The 19,971-nt window shown below is 40.0% G+C and overlaps 1 protein-coding gene across 2 annotated transcripts in view; it reads left to right on the top strand.

Moving 5' to 3' along the window:
* LOC124595513 (2-hydroxyacyl-CoA lyase 1) overlaps positions 1 to 19,971 on the top strand; it is a 125,185-nt gene that overhangs the window by 49,895 nt on the left and 55,319 nt on the right. For both annotated transcript variants that reach the window (XM_047134277.1, XM_047134278.1), the window contains exons 3-6: positions 1,685 to 1,866; positions 11,809 to 11,985; positions 14,029 to 14,270; positions 17,072 to 17,257. In XM_047134277.1, coding sequence (XP_046990233.1) covers positions 1,685 to 1,866; positions 11,809 to 11,985; positions 14,029 to 14,270; positions 17,072 to 17,257 — 787 coding nt within the window. The remainder of the gene's footprint in view (positions 1 to 1,684; positions 1,867 to 11,808; positions 11,986 to 14,028; positions 14,271 to 17,071; positions 17,258 to 19,971) is intronic.

Raw genomic sequence — 19,971 nt, 5'->3', positions numbered from 1 at the left:
TGAATTTCATATTTGGGTGTTATTCTTGCGACACATTCTTCACACTCCCAAAATTCTCTCAGTTTCAACCTATGGTAAACCATCACTCAACAATTTCTGTCCCCTCTGCCCTAGAATCTCCTCCCTTTTCATGGTCCCTTACCCTTGTTGTGTGCCACCCTGTGCCAATGTAACTGCCCATCCTTCCCCCATCACTGCTCTTCTCCATTTCTGCTCTCCGTTTTTGTCTATCAGACCCCACCGTCTGACACTGCACCTGGCAGTCTCGCAGGCCACCATGTAGTCCCTGCATGCCCCGCCAGACAGTGCTCTTCTCCTCACCCCCACCCTCACCCCTATCCAGCTAACACTACCCCTCCCCTGCTCCACTCCAGATAATTATTCACATAACAGTCACATTTTGATCCGAGGTGCTGGTGGTTGCGGTCATGTCTGAATGAGGTGTGCTTGCGTGTGTGTTTTCTTTGCTGAAGAAGGCTTTGGCTGAAAGCTATAATGTGTATCAGTCTTTTCATTGCATCTGTTTACAATTCTATTTGTTCTTTCAGCAATTCATAACTTTTCTCAGTGTATATATTAGTCATCTGTGTCTTTCACACAACACTTAGTGATTTTAGAATGCTTCCATCACTTGAACTGCTGTCATTGCTATTTTTCAGTGTGTGTTTCTTGGATCAAATAAGATGCATCCATGCATAAGGTTAAATAAGGTCCTGTGATAATTATTGTGTATTGGTTAATGGTATATTCTTCTCATCATATAATCCATATTTTAGTGTCTGTATCAATTAACATTTATATTGAACAAATAAAAGTGAATAGCATGAATTTCCTCACATCACAAATGTTTTTGCAACCATCTGTCGTCAATTTGTAAGATCAGTACATTGTTGGCAGTCCATATAGAATTTCTGTCATAAATTTCCATCAAATAAGTTCATCTTTTTCTTAAAAACCATACTTTTCTTATTGCATAGTGTTTACTAAAATAAAATGAGTTAAATATAAATTTTGTGTTGTTTGTAAGATGCAATTCTGATGACAGGTTTTGACTGTTAAACAATAATCTTCAAGTAATTAATGCGTAGTTACAGGAGTTGAGCCTCCCAAGCAGTGTGTGTACATGCTACATACAGGCATCTGCAGTTGTAGATGGGTGGCTGCCAGTTGAAACTGATTACTGAAATCATATCTTATGAAGCAGATAAACAAAATTTATATTGGACTTTTTTTTATATTCCATGCTCTATAACTGACCAAGTCAATCTCTGACAGAATAGGTGTCTGTGACAAAGGAGTTGTTTATGCGATAGCATTTTCAATCACCTCACTGTCAAGGGGATATTAAACTCTACCAAAAGTTGTTAGTATGAGTCAAATTAGTCAATAAAAGCAACTGGGCTGAAAAATGAAAGAAACTTTGACCACTTGGTTGAAAATGAAAAATTTGTCAGAGCAATATGATTTGAATCATAAATATTCTATCTGTATGTGAATAGGAAACTAGTAGAGTGAAGTCCAGCAGCATAGGTTACAAGTTTTTCTACGTTTTCTAGTATGACACCAAATTTTTATATCTGATATCTACTACCCTTAATTTGTTGGCAGAAGAAACACTGTACTTGCACTCAGTTTGTATTATGAAAAACACTGATGGATCTTGTGTGAAAACAACTTTTAACAGGCCATTGATAGTGATTGGTGGTTCAGCTCCTCAAGATCATGAAGGGATTGGTGGATTTCAAGAATGTCCACAGGTAGAACTGAGCCGCCCATATTGCAAATATGCTGCTCGCCCACCAAGTCCTTCACTCATTCCACTACACGTTGAAAAAGCAGTTCGTCTCTCTGTTTATGGAAGACCAGGTAAAAAAACAGAAAAAAGTGTGACAAACTGTTTGTTTTTGTATTTTTAGAAATATGGTTGAGTGAATGGCTGGCTAAATGCTACAGGTAGCCACAGAAAGTCACAAATGTGGTGATTCAGTACTGAACAGACAACAGAACTTTTTTGTAACGTACTCTTTTTACAGTAATATGTGTTATTTGCTCAGAAATGTAGCTGTATTATGCTTGTAGGCCATCATATGTTTTTAACTTACTCTCAAAGCTAGATTTTACTGCAAATTATAATGTTGAAAGGAAAATGTTTGTGTAATAAAACTAACAGTATTGTGATTGGGAACTTTGAAAAGAAGTCCAATAACTTCAAAATAGTTAACGACTTTCTTATGTCTTTGTCAATTAATGAATGATTTCATTTATGATCAAGAGACTCATCTGAAAGCACATCTGCTGGATTTATTTTTCAGAATGAATTGCATTGTAGTCTTTGTTCCTGTCATATTTGTGAAATATTAAAAATATTTGTTTTATTTTTTCTTAGTACCAGCATATTGTGCTTACATCTTTAACAATTATGTGTTCAATATTACCTCTTTCTGCTTTGTTTACGTCTTTCTGCTGACTTGGGATTTGCTGCAGTGGTTAAGATGCTGGTTTTGTACGCAGAAGCCATGACTCCAGTCATGTTGATTTACGTATACTTGGAAGGAAAGGTGTTAAACCCCCATCCCGTCATTCTGGTTTATATGCACTATCGAACAATGGAAAATCCAGGATGGAATGTAACAATATTATGAAAAGGGTAGTTGCTACTCACCATATAGTGGAGATGCTGAGTCACAGATAGGCACAGCAAAAAGATTGTCATGCACTAGTAGTGATATCTAGTGGGCCAGCATGTAAGTATTGCAAGTATTGCAGATACAGATACTCATGAGGCCTGCTATTTGTGTAGAAAATTTGGTTGAAATTGATGCTGGGATCCTGGACTCTCTCTCTCTCTCTCTCTCTCTCTCTCTCTCTCTCTCTCTCTCTCTCTCTCTCTCTCTCTCTCCGTATTGTTACTATGGCAGTGTGGTAGGTGGCAGTTGAATTGTACGACATGATTCGCTTTATTCCCCCCCCCCCCCCCCCCCCCCCCCCCCCCCCCAGCAATAATCAGTTTGAAAGTTAGCTCTGTAAAATGCAGGTCATTTTCAATAGTTGTCTGTCATCTGTGATTTGTGTTTCTCTGACAGCAAGGACAATTTTCTAAGTAAGAAGAAAATGTGGTATTTCAAATGTATCACACAGTTCTAAAGACATGAATAGACGGACATGCAGAAAATATAATGACAGTTATTTCAATTTTGGTTTTATGTGTACTTGAGAATGAAGGAGAAACACAGTGTGTCATCTGTTTCAAAATTCTGGCTACTGAAAGCATGCTTACAATAGAATGGAGTAACATTTATAGTTAAATCATGATAATTTGATTAATAAACCAAGAGGATACTTTTCCCACTAGCTAAAAGAAATGGATAGAAAAAAAACTTTCACTAAACAAGCTACGATTCCAACAAACCTCTTCTTTCATCTTTCAAAATTAACTTCCATGTAGCAAAGAGCAAGAAACCACAAACCATAGTGAAAGACCTTATTTTACCAGCTGCTCTGGACATGGTATCTATTATGATAGGTGAGTCAGCTGCCAAACAATGGAAAATGTGTCTTTGTCATACAACCCTATTATTCAGCAAATACTTACTTTGGCTGATGATGTTAGTGATCAGTTGGTTAAAAATCAATGGTAATGCTTATTTCATATACAGTTGTATGAAGGAACAGACAACAGCAATGATGCACATATAATTTATTATGTTCCATTTATGCATGGCAACAAATTTCATGAAGATCTTCTTTTCTGCGGGAAAATAGCTCTTGGAACAAAAACAGCAGACCTCTTTGAAATACAATACTGAAGCGTCAAAGAAATTGGTATAGGCATGCATATTCAAATACAGAGATACGTAAACAGGCAGAATACGGCACTGTGGTTGGCAATGCCTACATAAGATGACAAGTGTCTGACACAGTTGTTAGATTTGTTACTGCTGCTACGACGGCAGTTTATCAAGATTTAAGTGAGTATGAATGTGGTGGTCCAGTTGGCGCATGAGCTATGGGACACAGCATCTCCAAGGTAGCTCTGAAGAGGGGATTTTCCCATACAACCATTTCCCAAGTGTACTGTGAATATCAGGAATCCAGTAAAATATCAAATCTCCAACATCGCTGCGGTCGGAAAAAGCTCCTGTAAGACTGGGACCGACTGCGACTGAAGAGAATTGTTCAACATTACAGAAGTGCAAGAAATTGCTGCAGATTTCAGTGCAGGGCCATCAACAAGTGTCAGCATGCAAAACATTCAACAAAACATCATCAATATGGGCTTTTGGAGCCGAAGACCACTCACATTCACTCAATGACTGCATCTTTACATCTTGCCTGGGCCCATCAACACCGACATTGGTCTGTTGGTGAATAGAAACATGTTGCTTGGTCAGATGAGTCTCATTTCAATTTTTATCAAGTGGATGGATGTGTACCAGTGTGGAGACAACCTCATGAATTCATGGATGCTACATGCCAGCAGGGGACTGTTCAAGCTGTTGGAGATTCTATAATGGTGTGGGGCATGTGCAGTTGGAGTGATATGGGGTGCCCTATATGTCTAGATACAACTGTGACAAGTGACCCATATCGAAGCATCCTGTCTAATCACCTGCATCCATTCATACCCATTGTGTGTGCATTCTGACAGACTCAAGAAATTACAGTAGAACAATGCATCACTTCACATGTCCAGAATTGCTACAGAGTGGCTCCAGGAACACACTTCTGAGTTTAAACACTTCCGCTTGCCACCAAACTCCCCAGACATGAACATTATTGAGCATATCTGGGATGCCTTGCAGTGTGCTGTTCAGAAGAGTTCTCCACCCCCTCATACTCCTAATGGATTTATGGACAGCCCTGCACATCATGGCGTCAATGTATCTGCTACAGACATTAGTCAAATCCATTCCATGTCATGTTGCGATGCTTCTGCATGCTCGCGGGACAGGTGTACCAGTTTCTTTGGCTCTTCGGGATATATTCTTCTGTGGAAAAAAAACATTAATTGGGAAAATTGTGTAGTCATGTATACAGATGAAATTTGTAGTATGGCTGGCTGTTATGCAAGATTGCAAGCTCTGATCCATAAAGAGGCTCCTAATGCTATTTGGACATACTGTTTTATTCACTGAGATGCACTGGCATAAGAGAATGAGTCCTGTCCTTTATGTGATCCTTCAATCAGTGATCAAAGTGGTAAACTTCATTAGAAGTTGACCCCTTAAGTCAAGATGTTTTCAACAAATATGTGTTGATAGGGAAGGAGAGCACATTTCCCTAATTTATTACAGTAACTCTCACTGGCTGTCACAAGGAAATGCCTTTAAAAGGTTGTGTGAACTCTGGCATGAGCTTTTAGTGTTACCTCGTCCAAAAGAGACATTTCAGTTCTGGTAAGTTTGCAAACAGTAAGGCTGGCATATTTTTGTGACTTCTTTGAAAAATTCATTTCATTGAATCTATATCTCTTCAAGGTAGTGAGACCAACATTCTGCTACAGTCAGACAAAATATCAGCCTTCAGAAACAAACTACTCATGTAGAAGGAAAAGTTGGATGATGTGCATTACATTTTTGCTGGAAGACAATGACTTTTAGATGGCTGAACAATTGAAGTTTGTGTTTGTGAATCATTTGACACAGTGATTACTGTCCAAAGGACTTTCAAGAAGAAATTCATCAACACAACTGCTGGATTAAAGATCCCTTCAATATGGACCTTCCATCAACATTTACCATTGAAGAACAACCATAATTTATAGATATTTCTTCAGATTCTAAAGTGAATGCAAAAATTTAGTCATCACCACTGATGCATTTTGTAACTTAGTGATGTAGGAATATCCACAAATAGGTAACAAGAGCCTGCAAGTTTTGTTACATTTTGCAACATCCTACTCAAGCCTCCAGCAGGCAAACAGAAAATTAAGTTGGAGGACTGGATGGATTGGGATTCCCACTGTGGGAGTCGCCAGAAGAGCATCTTGAATGCACAATGAAACACAGCATTATTCTGTGGCGATGAGTGCACAGACAATCTGCTTTACTCTTTGATTTTTATAAGTAGTCTTTGTATAGACTTATGTTTTTCAGCTGATTGGTGTTCGAGTTTTAGTAAATAAAAAGTTATTGCTTGACTACTATGTTGTATCTCTTCAACAGATGGAGATAAGCTGTAGTTGACCAAAGTGGTGATCCCGTATATTGTATTCCGATTTAGAAGAGCAAATGCAACACCGTTCGGTATCATCTACCGCAGAGTCGGCCTGTCCGCCTGACACACAGAGTACTACGAATCGGCGTGATGCTTTGTTGAAACACATCAAAATTTATGGCTTGCAATGCGTGATCTGACTTTCCAGCACCAAGGGAGTGTAAACGAAGATATCAAATTTATGATCACTGTTAGTGAGATTGACAGTAAACCAGCAACTGTCAGCGCAGATATAATACTCCGTCTGTCTGCCACACAGGAGTATACACATTTTAAACAGCTGCTCCTTGAGCGACTACGTCGGTCAGTGGAACAACATATCCAACAAGCACTACATGGTGAAAAGAGAAGAGACATGTCGCCTTCGGAATTTTGGCGGCACCTGCAAAGCTTAGTCGATGACACCGAGTTGCCAGATATGACACTGCAACATGTATGGTGCGTACAGTTGCCAGAGGCAGTTAGAACAGCTGTAGTGCTTTCTGACGCACGCAATATTTCATCTTTGCTCTCAATAGCCAACAAGGCCTATGCCTCATTAGATGCAGGGCATACATCGTCTATGACATTCAAACACAGCAGTAAAGACGTTCAGGAAGCTGCAGCGATACAACAACACCAACAAACAGATGTTACTCAACAATGTACAAACTATGAAATCATATTGACATCTTGCGGTGACAGAATTGACGTTGCTGGGAGGCAGAGCAGCCGCATACAAGAAGAGCAAGGAAGATGGCAATGTGTCTAAGCAATGTATCTGCTGGTACCACCATTGCTTCATAAACAAGGCATCATGATGCACATCTCCTTGCAAGTTTGAGCACCAGCACCTACCACTGCGAGGTAAGAGTGTTGACAGGAAACTACTGGTGAGTAAGCTTTCTTCTTTACCTTCGCTGTCCCACCAACTTCTTGTCCCAGACGCTAAATCCGACTCAGGCTCAGACATCAGTGCATTGCCTGTTAGAAGTTGTGATGTGAAGCTTCCTCCATCTCAATCGAAGCTCACAGCAGAAAATCAGACTTCAATAATGATTTATGGAAAATGCCAGATAGGTGCAGACCTTGGTTTCCAAGATAGTTTTCCATGGACTTTTGTGATTGCCAATGTGTCAGACGCAATATTGGGAGTGGATTTCGTGTTTCATTACACAGTTGAAGAAGATATTAGCTCATTGAGCATCCGCCAGGGTAAACAGAGCACCCTAGCACGAGGTTCTCTGCCTACGTTCGAAGACAGACAGGAAGTGACATCACACGTAGCAAACTGCAAATCCATGCCGTGTGTGCAGGCAGTTAAGCACAACATGGTCCATCAGTCCATCACATCAGGACTACACCTGGTCAACCAGTGTCCCAGTGCCAGCGCCGATTGGCTCCTGACCATTTGACTGCAGCGAAGGCAGAATTCGAAGAACTCTTGTGCGTGGGAGTCATATGTAGATCTGACACCCCATGGTCATCACCACTTCATCTAATAAATAAGAAAGACTGGACCTGGAGACCATGTGGAGACTATCAAGCACTCAGTATCCATACTATTCCCGATTGCTATCTGATAGCACTTATTAAGGATTTTATGCACATGCTGGCAGGTGCGACCATTTTTAGTGTCAGTAATTGGCAGAAAGCATATCACCAGATACCAGTCGCACCTGCTGATATACGGAAGACGGCTGTCACGACACCATTCGGCTTATTCATACCTCCATATGTCATTTGGTTTGAAAAATGTGGCACAAACTGGCAGCAGTTTGTCGACAAAGTACTAACAGATTTACCGTACTGCTTCGCATACCTCGCTGATATCCTGGTCTTTTTGACATCTGAGAAACAGCATGAACTGCATCTAAAGACTGTTTACCAATGCATTGATGCATGTGGCTTTTTGGTCAATGAATCAAAGTGTTTGCTTTGGTGATGTCAGGTGCCATTCTTGGGATACTCAGTGACAGCAGCTGGCATCAGTCCAGTGCAAGATAAACTTGTCATTATCAAAGAGATGGCTCGCTCCATTGATTATCATCAACTATGCCAGTTCCTTGGAGCAATTTATTTCTACAGACAACATCTGCCTAATGCGGCAGCCATCCAGGCACCTTTGATGTCAGCACTAGCCTGCAAGGATGCAGTGGGCAAACAATCTTCGCAATGGACACCAGAGTTGTTGATGGCAATCAGTAAGACCAAGGTATGTCAACTTCAGGCAATCATGTTGACACACCCGATTCCTCAGGTGTGACCAGCAATTGTTGTGGGTGCTAGCCAGCAAGCCATTTGTGCAGCTCTACACCAGCATGTCGAAGGCCGCTGGCAACCCCTGGGCTGCTTCTCCCGTAGGCTTACGTTGTCACAAGTGAAATGGAGTGCTTATGATAGGGAATTGCTGGCAACTTATGAAGCTGTCAGACATTTCCGGCTGCAAGTGGAAACCAGGCCATTCACGGTTTTCACAGACCAGAACCCGATTACTTTCGCCCTCAGTAGGAACAAGGATGGCTGCTCACCACGACAATTTAGACAACTTGAATTTATTACCCAATTCAGAACAGACCTGCAGCATATAAAAGGAGCCACGAATGTCATGGCAGATTTCCTGTCTCGGTTGGAATCAATCTCTCAGACTATTGACTACAAGGAGCTAGCTGCTGCTCAAGAGACAAGACCAACAAGTCGCCGAATTCCATTGTGAAAGTACATCCGGATTATGTCTGTGGCAAATTCAACCTGCTGGTGAATGTTTGCAAGTTTAGTGTGATGTGTCACAGGGAAAACTGAGTCCTTTTTATACTTAAGAAATTGCGATGGCAATTATTTGACATCATCCCTGGGCTGGCTCATCCAGGAATAAACGCCAGCAGCAAACTGATGACAGAGAGATTTGTGTGGCCCAACATAAAGAAGGACTGCCATAGTTGGACAAAACGTGCTTCGATTGTCAGAGGGCCAAGGTTAGATGACACGTGTACAAAGCGGTAGGAGACTTCCCATGTACGACGCAACGTTTCCCACATGTGCACCTGGACATCGTGGGACCTCTATTGCCATCAGAAGGATACTATTACCTCGTCACTGCAGTGGACTGCTTCATCAGATGGGTGGCGGCAGTTCCATTATTGGACATTTCTGCGGAAATGGTGCCACGGGCATTTCTTTCATCATGGATCGCACACTTCAGCTGGCCTTTACATGTCACCACAGACCATGGGTGTCAATTCCAATTTACGCTGTTCTCAGAATTGGCCAACCTCTGCGGTTTCCACCATCATCGTACCACAGCTTACCACCCAACAAGCAATGGAATGGTGGAATGTTGGCACAGAATGTTAAAAGCTGCTTTAATGTGCCATGCACAGTCTTGGTCATCAGCATTGCCACTGGTTTTGTTGGGCCTTTGTACAGCACTAAAAGCAGATTTAGGAGCATCCACTGCAGAATTGGTTTATGGTGAACCCTTAAGACTGCCTGCAGAATTCTTCACCGATCAAACTGAGCACGACATACCGAGTTGCCTTATGTACTGCAAACGGTGCACGAGCATACAGCCAGACTTCGCCCATCCATTGTCTCGAGACATGGGGCGGTAACTACATTCGTGCTCAAAGACCTACGATCATGTACACATGTGATGCTACGGACAGACGCTGTCAAGTCACCACTGCTGCCCCATATTCTGGGCCCTACGGAGTTCTCTTCCAGGATGAACATACCATGCATATAGATCAAAACGGGAAGACCCAAGTGGTATCGTTGGATCACGTCACACCTGCACATATGTTACGGACCGAAGAGGATGTACACACTGAACACAATGTGTCACCTTCCACACTACTACCATGGATGACTCTCTCTCAGCACCACAAGAGGGAGTAGAACCGTCACTGCCAGCACTGGAGGCTGAAGAAGTTCAAGCAGTGCCTTCAGTACACACGAGAGCTGAATGTCATGTGAAATATAGAGACCCCTTCATTCCCAGAGCACCGCTCTACCATGGGGGGGGGGGCTGTGTGGTAGTCACCAGAACAACATTTATGAATGCACAATGAAATGCAGAATTATTCTGTGGTGACGAGTGCATGGGCAATCTGCTTTACTCTTTGATTTTTATAAGTATTCTTTGTACTGACTTGCGTTTTTCAGTTGATTGGTGCTCTAGCTTTGGTAAATAAAAAGTTATTGCTTGACTATTACGTTGTATATCTTCAGTAGACAGAGGTAAGCTGTAGTTGACCAAACCTTCATTCACCAATGTTTATTAAAATGAATTTATTTAAGAAAAATAACTAAAATAAGATAGATTAACAGGATTACAAACAACATTCTGAACTTTTCAAATTTAAGAAATTACACACCTTAGTTTAGTGACAATTTAAATAAGTGTCTACAGTAGCTAAACATTACTCTAACCCCTTCCAAGGAAATGCCACAAGGTATTAAGTTGTACAACGTGACTCAAATCAGGAAGTTTATCGGATCAGAAAGCCCCTTACATAACATGACTTCCACCGAGAAGAAACAACAGCAAATTCAAATAGTCAAGACCACACCGATGTTCTGTCTTTTGATCACACACACACACACACACACACACACACACACACACACACACGCACACAGTCTCTGGCATTGATTCACAGTCTGCACCATCACAACTATTGAATAGGCAAAATATATAAAGGGCTACCTATCACGTCATGATGGAACGCCAAGTTCGGCTGAACAGCACATACTGTACACGGGCCCTGCGCCGCTCACCCTCCAGTTTGGCTTCAAAACACCGACTGCCCATGCAGTCCGCTGCCACTTGTTATCGCCTAGCATGTCTCCACCACACCCCGTATTGCTACAAGCTCCGAGCCACAAGAAGTGACATAGGCAGGTGTGCGGGTTGGGAGTTCAAAGAGGGAGCCCGCCATGGCTCACCTAGTTACATGAGATAGTTTTTTCAGTACTGGCAGTCATCAGTATGAACTGCAGATGGGAATCAATGCCAGAGACTGTAGTTGTGTGTGTGTGGTTGTGCATGTGGTTGTGTGTGTGTGTGTGTGTGTGTGTGTGTGTGTGTGTGTGTGTGTGTGTGTGTGTGTGTGTGTGTCATCTGTTTTTGACAAAGGCCTTGTTGGCCGGAAGTTTATTTTGTGATAGTCTTTTTTGTTGTGCCTATCTATGACTCAGAATCTCCTCTATATGGTGAAAAGCAACTATCCTTTTCACAATATTGTTACATTGCATCCTGGATTTTCCATTGGCTGAATATGGAAAAAGAGATGTGAGTCAAACTTAAGTTTATTTACCTCATACTTTGAGCCATGTGTCATGTGTGGAACCATACGCCATGGATGTCTGTTCAGGTCAAGGGAGCCACGCACCCAAAAAGTTTGAAACCCACTGCTCTATCTTTATACTAACAGTAGACATTGTAAACAGAATGTTAAAGATTGTTTTGTTTTCCAATTTATATGTCCTCTCAGTCCTCCTATGGTTGTTTTTGTTTTGTCATTTGTTAAGAAAACATTACTATTCTGTCTCAAATATTGAAAATAAAAGATTATTATATGGGTATTTTTCTTCTACTGAAATTAATTGTAGGTGTGAGCTACCTGGACTTCCCAGGAAACCTGCTTATTCAACGTGTGCCACGGGACACTGTGGGATGGATGCCACCTTGTGCCAGTCCACCTGTTATCTATCCAGATCCAGACCTTATTCAGATTGCTGGCCAATTGCTGACCAGTGCAAAACATCCACTTGTAATAGTTGGCAAAGGTAAGTTTGTGAATTCATCTGTTTTATTCCAGACACGCTCTTGCCTTTATAGCTGACAAGATCTATTTCAACATTCTATATACTCTGCAAATCACTATGAAGTTTGTGGCAGAGGATGTTTTCTCGTGTACCATATATTAAGGTTTTTTGCCGCTCCGCTCATGAATCTGTCGTAGGAGAAATTATTGCTTCTACTGCATGGAGTTATTATTAGCCTAATTTTTATTTTCATGATATTTATGGGCTCAATATGTATGTGGTGAAGAATAATTGTGGTTTCCATCCTAAAAGAAAGTTATTGAAATTATCTAAACAGATTCTTTTCTCTGTATATAAAAAATTGTAATGTCTCCCCTATTTTATCACTACTCCTTTATACTATTATTATGGGAGCAATGCTGCTTTCTCTTATGTCTTGTTACTCGGAGACAGCTACAACTGCAATAACTCAAGGAGATTAAAATTAATGAATTATAACAGTTTGGCAGTGTAAATTAATGAAATCGATCATATGCTCAACCAGTGACTTCTGAATGTTACCCTGACAGCAGAATTAATGTCTCAACTACTCTGATAACAGAAAAAGATATTGACACGTAACGACCAGAAGTGTAAAAGTCTAAACTGTATAACTAAATGGAAAATATTTATGTTATTACAACTCTGTTATTCTCACCTGATGTGGGTTCCATGTACTTGAGCAAATTTTAGTATGGACTGTTAAGGTGTTTTGAAGGTAGTCCATTTTTGTAAACAAATTTCAACTTTCCCATATTCTATCAATGCCAACGGCCTTTATGCAGTGGGAACACCGGTTCCCACCAGATCACTGAAATTAAGTGCTGTCAGGCCGGGCTGGCACTTGGATGGGTGACCGTCCAGTCTGCCGAGTGCTGTTGGCAAGCGGGATGCACTCAGCCCTTGTGGGGCAAACTGAGGAGCTACCGGACTGAGAAGTAGCAGCTCTGGTCTCGTAAACTGACATAGGGCTGGGAGAGCGGTGTGCTGACCACATGCCCCTCCATATCTGCATCCACTGACACCTGTGGGCTGAGGATGACACGGTGGTAGGTCAGTACCATTGGCCCTTCATGGCCTGTTCAGGCGGGGTTTTAGTTTTTATATTCTATCAGTGAATTGAATTTTGATGATTACTTTACCTACAACTAACTATCTGTGATTGTTCCATTTCACATCTTTTTACATCATTCTTCCAAATATTTGTATGACTTTACTGACTCTATTTGTGATTTATTTTTCTTTTATTCAAAGACTACCTCATCTTCACATTTTTGAAGTGCACAACTTTGCATTTGCTCATCTTTGCACCGGCCCAATACTGGGATTATTTATGTATACCAACTTTAGATTTTTTCTATGGTCCAAAGTCGTGGGCACCATTTCTGTTACCCTGTTAGATGGTATGTTAAACATGGTTCACTAATTGTGATGATATCTTTATTCTTGTACATTGTTACATTTATCCAGTCCCTTTCTAGCTGAAATTACTACATTATTCAGTACATATGTTTCCCTCTGCTTATCAGGACATTTCTTGTTTTCAAAATGCATATGACTTGTATATGTATACCCCACAAAATTGTCTGTAGAGTGCTTGGCCAAACACAGTTTCCAAGCTCCCATTCTGTGTTGGTTCTAACACTTAGTTTAACCTCTTAGACCACTACTGATATATTGGTGTAAACTTGTACCATCACAAACAAAAGCTGTGTATGGTCTTCACTTTTGCTTGAATATAACTTGCCATTAACCAGTTACTAAATAAATACTAGGCAACATGATTGCCCAGACAAATTTCTGCAAAAGTTGTTCCAATTTATTCAGATGACCATTCCTGTTTATGGCCCTGGCATTGAAAGTTATTGATGCTGATCCATCCTCTTTACTAATGACACCCAGTGGACTATTATATTGGCTACATATCATCCATATTAATGTCTGGTTCTATTCTTTTTCTACCACTTCTTCAGTTACTTTTTTTTACATGTACTTGTATCTGAGTGTCATTTACTTATTTATCAGGAGCAGCATATGGAAAGGCTGAGCATGCAGTTAGAGAACTGATTAATGCTACGTCCTTACCATTTTTGCCAACTCCAATGGGGAAAGGTGTTGTGAGTGACACTGACGAACACTGTGTTGCATCTGCAAGAACATTTGCACTTCAAAATGCTGATGTCATACTGCTACTTGGTGCCAGACTCAACTGGATGCTACATTTTGGACGACCACCCCGTTTTGATGCTGCAGTGAAGATAATACAGGTAGTAATTGATGAATCTATGGTAGCAGACACAGGCATCACCTGCAGGGGAGTCTGTTAGTAATTAATGTACAGATAAACTGCCACAATTTTCATATTATCTGATTTATTATTAGTGTCATTTGTCAGATGCAAGTATTGCCAGGAGACCTCAGCCTGACAGCAACATGTTAAAGATTTAAAGCTCTACTCAGTATCATTATCAACACACAGTGGTGTGAGATGAGGTGGATGTGCACAACCATTAATTGAATTTGGGTACATTGTTAAAATTTGTTGATTCATTAACCTACTGAGTTGCTTTAATATTGATTGCTTCTTCATTTTCCATTCCCCATTTCATGCAGTTTGCACAAAATCCTAATACATTAAAATTGTATGCTGCACTGGGATCTGAACCTGTGAAAACAAAAATCAAGGTTCATGTTCAGCCACAGCAGATGGTTTCTAACTTGTCAAGATGATTCATTTCACTGCAATATTTGAGCAAAAACAAGAGAGCCATTCTAAAGTTAGTTTGTTGTTTGCATCTCAATTGATGATTGTGAGTAGTACGAAAGTGTGGTTGAGGTTTGCGTTTTCTTTGTGGATGTGGGTCATATCACCTTCAGCTTCATTTGAATCATAAAATGCTGAGACAATTATTTGCAATTAAACACGAGTTTCCCTTTACCAATAGTGAAATTCACAAATACTTAATCACAAAATGTGTAGCTTTCAAAACCAGGTGTTTCTTCATTTGGAAGAAGAAAAGAGTTGCTTAAAGGACTCCAAGACTGATAGGGAATTAATTGGAATCTCATAATACTATCATTGATGAATTGATGCTGTTACAGTGTCTTGCGTGAAGTAACTGTAGGTTTTTTTCATTCATTCTTAGTTCTTTGAAAAAAGTAGTTATGGGTTGGTATAAAAAGATTGCACCTATAATTTGTGTTGCACTAATTGTGTACCACAGCTGTTTTCATAACATGCAGTGGTTCTTCATGTAAATGGTGAAAATTTTCAGAACTGCAATGTTGACTGTTCTGAGAGTTCACATAATGACTAATAGTTATGGTGTCTAGGGAGCCCGGAGAGGAGGTTTGCACTTTTACTTCCATGCCTTCTGAAATATAATGAAGTTATGAAGCTTTGGAATAGCGATGCCTTTTCTGAGTAAAATACAGTGGTAGGGATATTCTTTATATGAAACAATTAATCAAATCCCCTGTATTTATTAAATTCTCAACACAATAACACAATGAGATTCACATGTGGTTTAAATGACTACTGATCAATGTATTAATGTTCAGTTTGCTGGTGCATTTCCAATTTACATAAAATATTCAAAGTCTGGACATTGTCTGAAATATGTAAAAGTCTACAGCTGCCTACATAAAATCATAGTTCCCACAATCACGAATGGCTTTAAGCTCATGATTATTGCAAATATTTCAAAGTTCAACACCAGCAGTCCCACAACTCATCCAACTAGCAGAATGTCTTTAAGTCCACACATACAACTGTCACGTACTGTGGTGGGTGTTATTGGGAGCAGGTGCTCCATGTAGGTGCCTTTTGGATGACCACAGTTGTGATAATGTTTTTATGAATTAATGCCAATTTTCCCAAGTCAGATTGAGTACACTGCAGATTGCAGCATCTCAAACAACTCATCTTTAGCTTTACTTCATTATACTGTGTCAGTTTTCTTATTTTTAATTAGTGTTGACAGCATTTCTCACAAAAATTACTGTCAAATTATGGAAAAGTTCTAAAAAAAATAAATCATTCCCAGCTTTTGGTACTATATAGGCATTCTAAGAGGAATTATGCTTCCTTTGAGCCATCGCTTAGCTCTCTACAGTTAATTTTCTTGATCTATGATAATTTATATATGTCTATGAATCTGTAGCTCTTAAACTAATTCTGCTATGAGGTTCAGTGTAAGTTCTCTGTGTCGTTTCAATAAGACCTTTAATGTGACATGCTTAATTTCTACATAGTTATGGCGCATCGTGCACATTCTTCTATGACTGGGGTTTTGCAATGTGTGTTATGCAGCTGCATGTGTTTGCAGCAAACACAAAAGGACCATGGGCCGGTCAAACTCAGCTACCTCCTACCCTGCTGTCTTGACAAACACGTCTGTTGGCAAATCACATTGGAGAGGAACATAATGAATACTGTCATCTACAGGCCCAGCAGAGAGCTACCTTCTCACTTCTGGTGCCTCAACACTGAGATATGACACCCCCTCCTTTTCAGACTTGCAAGTGCATGTATCTGCTCAAAGGGCTGTATCTTCACAAGGTGTAGGTTCCCATACAGCATTGCACACAACACTGCACTATCATATAAATGAACAACTATATTAGTTAAACGTGCAAACCTTGTACACTCATTGAGAACATATTAATTTTATCTGCAAATATTGAACAGATTGAACCACTATTGAATGTGTTTTCAGCTAGATACACCCAAAGAAATATATATAGGTTAAGATCAATTTATATTGAGAAAATGATTAAGTTTCTGATTTAAACATCTGTTCAGTGCTTACTGAAATTTCAGTGTTTGATTCTTTCCTGCAGACACCTTATTTTCTACAGAAATAAGATTTTTGTTAAATATTTTGGATTTGCAAAATCATTGATACCAACTGTTGGCTGTTTGTGTTCTATTTAACTGATAACTGAACATGGTACAGCATTCTCTCTGCACTAGTGTTGATTTCAGGGATATACAAGTCAGATATTCACAGTGCAGTTAATTGGTCATGCTCCATACCATTATTTTAGTTAATGTTATCTCCACCAGGTTGATATTTGTGCTGAAGAGCTTCATAACAGTGTAGCTTCTGCAGTAGCCATTCAGTCTGATGTCCGAGTTGCAGCAACACAACTGGCAACACTTCTCCGATCAAAAGCATGGAAGCTTCCTAAGACAAGTAACTGGTGGAAGTTGTTGGACAAAAAGTGTTCTGACAACAAGAAATCTGTACAGGTAAGTTTAAAAACATTAATAAGTAAAGATCCATACTAATTAGAGCATAGTAGCTACCTGTGTATCAGTTATCTGAGAAAAAGATGCAGAAATACTTCCATCTCTACATTGACTCAGTTTAATATTTGGATAAGGTATGAATGAAAGTGATCGTGTCTATAAATTCAATCTTGCTGTTAAAGTAAGGATTTAAAACACTGATATTTCTTAAGTTATGGGAACACTGGTAAACTTCAAGATACACAATAGTGGTGTTGTTTTCCTATATTGTTTGCTCCATGTTCAGGTATTCCGTCTACTTTACATCTGATCAGAACAGAATGGCTGATCCCACTTTTATAATTGTATTGTATTCTGAAGTGGAGCAGACTTGGGCTTTGCAGAATTCCTTCTTTTTTTCTGTGCATTACTTCACATGTCCTTATCAGTGAACCTACATGACAAATGTCACCTTCTTTGTCATAAAGTCACATTGTGACTCTTTAAGCTTTCCCAGTGGATATGTTGTAAATAGCCTTCATGGGTTGCCACTGGATCACGCTGTGCAAATTCCACAATATTTCCTTGGAGCAACTGTCCAGCATCTTCAGATGGTTCAACCTTGCAGGTGGCTAGGTACGACATGCATATCTTATGTCGGGCAGCTACTCCAAGGAAATATTGTGGAATTTGCACAATGTGATCTGGCAGCAAACCCATGAACACTATTTACATAAAGTCACATTGTTTGTGTATCCACTTCCACTGAGCAGTCTCTTCAGAATCTCCCTGAATTTAGTGCACTACCTCATATGGCAAATTGCACACCATGGTCATGTTGGATTAGTCCTTCTAGTCAGTACAGAATAAGAACTGGGGGCAAAAATAACTCGGAAGTTTCACTTTCAGAAGTTTTACTTTGCAAGTTCTACATTGATGAAGAGGGAGGTGGTACTAAAGTTCGTTGTGGGATCACTGCCACCAAACCACAGTTTGTATAGCACAAATTGTACAGAAATACACCATATTGGCATTTAATAATCACGTGGCTCAACAGTACTGACAGATGATTCACTAGTAACTGTATTACCATTCAGGTGATAATCTAGTGTCATTATACAATAATATTAATGTCCCACAGATTTGCTCAGTTAATCTGAATGATTTCACCAGGTTTTGAAGTAACTAAACTTCTCATGGTCTGATTTAAGAGTGTCTTGCCAGCAAATCATGTATTAAATGTAATCAAAGAAATTGTTTCCCTGTAACTCTGAAGATTTATTTGCTGCTTATCTCTTCGTCGTGTAGCAACTACAATTTTACACTTAAAAGTTGCAAAACAATATTGTATCCTTGTTGGGTCTGCGGACTAATCATACAATCAGCTTGACAATCATATTTCAGCAGTCAGGCACCATCTTCAGGTGAGAACGCTATTTCTACAACTCTCCAGAACTGCCTGTTGCCATGAACAGTGGCCCTTTCACATACCACTGAGAACCAAAGTGTCTGCAAGAGAAATTGTTATGACTGGCACATAATGCAAAGTAAAAGTCAATATTGCCAGTCTAATTTCAGTGGATTATTTGAAGACACAGACATATAAGTGACACACACTATATCTCATCATACATCATTCTGTGTCCCTTGACTAGACAGTGACAAAGCAATGTCATTATGAGCTATTTTTAATTCAGTGGTAAATATTTTTAAGTATCCAATGGAATGATGCTGTGGGGAGTCCGTTATCCCCCATAGGTGCCATTTGATTTGTGGATATATAGATCTACTCACCCAGCAAAAGGAGGAGAAAACACATAAAAAATGGGTAAACATGAGCTTTTGCAGTCAGTAGCCCTTCTTCTGGCAGGAGGGTTGAAGAGAAAGGAAGAGGGATGGAGAAAAAGGACTGATGAGGTTTAGGAAATGACAAGAGTTACAGAAAAGTCACGCAGAACCCAGGTTCACAAAAAACTTACTGGGCAGAATGAGACCGATTGTTGGACAGAGATTACTGAAGAAACATCATGACAGAGACAATAAGAGTGGAAAGCTAAGTGCATGGTATATGGTGAAGGGCCAGGGAAAAATAGACAGGTTGGAAAATAAATATAGAAAAATAAAATGGAGCAAAGAAAAGAAATAGTTATTGTAAAGAAATGCTGGGACTGTAGAAGTTAATGTAAATTTAGACCAGGTGGTTGGCGAGAATGAAGCACTTGTTGTAAAGTCAGTTCCCATTTGTGACGTTCTTAGAAACTGGTGTCAGGAGGGAGTCCAGATTGCATGTGCAGTGAATCAGGTACCAAGGTCATGACTGTCACTTTGTAGAGTGCAACAGGATGTGTGTGTTGCCCTTATACACCCTCTGCCTATGCCCATTCCATCTAACTGATTACTCCTTTGTAGTCACACCAATGTAGAAGACCAAACAGTGTTTATGTAACAACTGGTGCATGATACGTGTCATTTATTAGTCACTTTCACTTTGACATAATTTTATTTGCCAGATATAGAGCTCGTGTAGGTAGTGGTAGGAGGGTGCATCAGCCAAGTCTTACAACAGGGATGGTCACAGGGGTAGGAGCTGTAGGGTAGGTAAATTGGTGAGAAGGAGTATAGGGTCTGACCAAGATGCTGCAGAGCTTGAAGGTGGGGGTGGGAGTGGGTGAAGAAAAGCTATTTTGATTGGGACAGGGAAAAATATCGAACAGAAAGGACTTAATTTCAAGGCA

Source organism: Schistocerca americana, chromosome 2, assembly GCF_021461395.2.
Source record: "Schistocerca americana isolate TAMUIC-IGC-003095 chromosome 2, iqSchAmer2.1, whole genome shotgun sequence".
In the NCBI taxonomy this organism is placed as follows: Eukaryota; Metazoa; Arthropoda; class Insecta; order Orthoptera; family Acrididae; genus Schistocerca; species Schistocerca americana.
Note: the sequence above shows the minus strand (reverse complement) of the source record. Positions and strands in the feature narration are given on the sequence as shown.